Below are 3,869 nucleotides of genomic sequence, written 5' to 3'. Positions count from 1 at the left end.
GGGGGGGGGTTGGCACAGACACTTTCTTTTTTCCTTGATGGGAAAAGATTTTGGAAAGTCTGTATATTTTGGACGTCTTGAAGATTTAAAGGATGCGTATCTTCACATCCTGATATATCTAGAGCGCTGCTGCCGCCTTCCAAGCATTCTTTTTAACCTATTTCTAGCATTCCTATTAAGTGGTTGACAATTAAAATTGTACTTTTTGCTTGCCATTACCTCAGCTTGAATTGTTGGAGATCTCCAGTCATTGTCTATTAAAGAGCCTTACCTTGTCATTCTCACTGATAGAGTAATCCTCAAGCCAGACCTTTATATTTGCCTGAGATATCTTCTGCATAGGTCCCAGGAGATTATTGTGCCTTTCTTTTGTGACCACCCACAGAATTCTAGGGAAGAGGCGTTCCATACTCTACATGTTAGACGCTATATTCTTAGATATTTCGAAGTTACTAGAATTTTTAGAAAATTCAGTCATTTTTGTTTTTTTCGCATTGGGACCTAGCTTTCGGAAGAAAAGTATTACAATGTGTAGTCTCGCCCTGAGAAGTTAGGCTTGCGGGTGTGCTTGCTTATACTCCCAGGTTGCTGTCCTGGAAGATGATTGGAGAAATGATCCGTTAGACTTTCCTGTAACGGTATTTCTATGAATCTTCCAGGATGGCAAGCCTACTTCCCACCCAGGGCTATTATTCTGTGTTCTTTTATTTAACTTGAGTAAAGTCCCCCCCCCGCACACTAGTACAGATAATCTCATTTTAACTCAACTGAGAGATGAGGGGTGTGGGTGGTGTTTTTAAACTCTTTACATTTGTGCTTCCTGTAGGAAGAGCCAGTCTTAGGTTGTCGTCTTGGATGATTCATAGCAATACTGTTACCCGTAAATAGGGATGCACCTGTACTAGTATTGGTGCCGATACAGAGTATTTGGGTGAGTATGAGAATGATACTTGCCTCCGATACCGAAACTTCCAGTCAGAGGGAGATCTCCCTCTTACCGGCAGTGCCAAGGGAGAATGGAGCAAGTTTCCTTTCCAATCAGGAAGCCGGGGCAGTGGGTTATGACCTGCCTCCTTGCTCCCTGATTGGCTAGGAAGCCAGCTTCACTTGTTGCTAGGCAGCCTGGCTTCCTCACCAATCAGGTGGCACGTAATGACCCGCCTCTCAGCTTCCTGATTGATCTGGAAGTCAGGCTGCCTAGAAACAAGTGAAGCTGGCTTCCTTGACAATCAGGAAGCTGGGTGGCATGTCATGACTCGCTCCCTGATTGGTCAGGAAGCTACGCTGCCCAGCAACCGGTGAAGCCGGCTTCCTAGGAAGCCAGACAGCACCTCATCACTCGCCTTCTGGCTTCCTGATTGGTCAAGAAGCCAGACAGCCTCAGCAAGTGAAGCTGGTGTTCTTTTGTTAGAACATCAGCTGCATGGGCTATCAGGAAGCAGGGGGACCGGTCATGATCTGCCGCCCGACTTCCTGATAATCGGGGCACACAGCATCAGTACTCAGTATCGTGGAGTACCGGGGAAAAAAATATCGATACCAAAAAAACGCTATCTGTGCATCCCTACCGGTAAGTCTAACGGAGCATTTCCTTTTTGTTGGAATACAATTTTTGTTTTGTATACTCCCTGGTTACTTTATTAGGTACACCTGTTCAATTGCTTGGTAACACAAATTGCTAATCAGCCAATTGCATGGCAGTAACTCAATGCATTTAGGCATGTAGACATTGTAAGGATGGTCTGCTGAAGTTCAAACTGAGCATCAGAATGGGGAAGAAAGGTGATTTAAGTGACTTTTAACATGGCATGGTTGTTGGTGCCAGACGGGCTGGTCTGAGCATTTCAGTAACTGCTGATGTACTGGGATTTTCATACACAACCATCTCTCGGGTTTACAGAGAATGGTCTGAAAAAGAGAAAATATCCAGTGAGCGGCAGTTGTGTGGATGAAAATGCCTTATTGATGTCCGAGGAGAATGCCTTATTGATGTCCGAGGAGAATGGTCAGTCTGGTTTGAGATGGGGCAACAGTAACTCAAATAACCACTAGTTACACTTGAGGTATGCAGAATACCATCTCTGAACACACAACACATAGAACCTTGAAGCAGATGGGCTACAGCCACAGAAGACCACACCGGGTGCCACTTCTGTCAGCTAAGAACAGGAAACGGGAGGCTACAATTCGCACAGGCTCACCAAAATTGGACAAAAGTTTGGAAAATCGTTGCCTGGTCTGATGAGCCTCGATTTCAGGTGCGACATTCGGATGGTAGGGTTAAAATTTGATGTAAGCAACATGAAAGCATGGATCCATCCTGCCTTGTATCAACAGTTCAGGGTTGTGCTGATGGTGTAATGGCGTGGGGGATATTTTCTTGGCACACTTCAGGCCCCTCAGCACAATTTGAGCATTGTTTAAACGTCACAGCCTACCTGAGTATTGTTGCTGACCATGTCCATCCCTTTATGACTACAGTGTACCCATCTTCTAATGGCTACTTCCAGCAGGATAATGCACTATGTCAAAGCTTACATCATCTCAAACTGGGTTCCTTGAACATGACAGTGAGTTCACTGTACTCCAATGGACTCCAGTCACCAAACCTCAATCCAATAGAACACTTTTGGGATGTGGTGAAACGGGAGATGCGCATCATAGATGTGCAGCCAATAAATCTGCAGCAACTGCGTGATGCTATCATGTCAATATGGACCAAAATCTCGGAGGAATGTCTCCAGCACCTTGTTGAATCTATGGCACGAAGAATGAAAGCAGTTCTGAAGACAAAAGGGGTCCAACCCAGTACTAGCAAGGTGTACCTTTTTTATAAAGTGGCCGGTGAGTGTAAATTGTGGTAGTTACTTTGGACTGATATGTACGTCCTGATGTATGCACATAACTTGCTTTGTATTGAGAAAAGAATGCATAACATCACTCGTCTGTATGATTTTGATAACTGAGCAGGCAATGTATTATCAAGTTCATTATTATATTTACAATATACTAGTCGGTAATGGGGTGTGTTTTCTTCAGGAACTTTTCAGTTGTGCAGAAAAATTAACACATGACCTGAATTTTTTTTAATTCTGTACTGTTTTGAGACTTTATTTTAGATTGTCTAAAAACCTTGTTTGGATTAGTTGAAGGAAATCTGTTCACTGACGTTCTTGCCCGTCCTGCTTTTTCTGTTCTTTTTCTTTTACCTTTTATACAGAATATTATGAAAACTGGCACTGTCATAGCCCTGAATGTACCTGTTTTCTCTTTGCACACAGGAGGGCAACCTCACAAAAGGAGAAGAGCATCTGAACCGCTTGAAATAGAAGACCGTTTGGAGTCCTTGATATGTAGAGTTGGAGAGAAGGTAACTTTTAGGTTCCAGTTAGTACTTTTCATATCTTCTTGAGGCTTCACTTTAGTCGGAAATGCAGTTAAGCGTACTGGTTACTAGTCTGTCAGCAGATGAATTAGAGCAGGGGTAGCCAAACTCTGGCCCTCCCAACTGTGGTGGAACTACAAGATTCTCACAGCCACAGACATGACTGGGGCTTGTAAAGCAGTTTATAGGGTCTTGGCATTCAGAAAATATATAATGTTGGGGGGTTTTACGTCATTTTCAGGCCTAAAATGTGGAATATAACATGGGTGCAAAAAATGAAAAAAGGGCCTCAGTCATGAAGGGGTTAAAGAACTCCAGGCAAAAATTGTATTGTCCCTTGCAGTGGGGCTATCCGTAGACTGCAAGGGTTAACTGCTCATTTTGGTCTAGGGCTGAAAATAACTTGCCTGATTAGGGCTGCAACAACAAATCGATTGAGAATAGTTGGCAACTATTCTCATTATAGATTAGTTTGGGGGGGCGG

The 3,869-nt window shown here is 43.6% G+C and overlaps 1 protein-coding gene across 1 annotated transcript in view; it reads left to right on the top strand.

Moving 5' to 3' along the window:
- NCBP1 (nuclear cap binding protein subunit 1) overlaps positions 1-3,869 on the top strand; it is a 37,176-nt gene that overhangs the window by 3,624 nt on the left and 29,683 nt on the right. The window contains exon 2 of the mRNA XM_018555076.1: positions 3,282-3,370. Within this exon, the coding sequence (XP_018410578.1) occupies positions 3,282-3,370 (89 nt within the window). The remainder of the gene's footprint in view (positions 1-3,281; positions 3,371-3,869) is intronic.

Source organism: Nanorana parkeri, unplaced genomic scaffold (assembly GCF_000935625.1).
Source record: "Nanorana parkeri isolate BGI_ZX_2015 unplaced genomic scaffold, ASM93562v1 scaffold183, whole genome shotgun sequence".
Taxonomy (NCBI): Eukaryota; Metazoa; Chordata; class Amphibia; order Anura; family Dicroglossidae; genus Nanorana; species Nanorana parkeri.
Note: the sequence above shows the minus strand (reverse complement) of the source record. Positions and strands in the feature narration are given on the sequence as shown.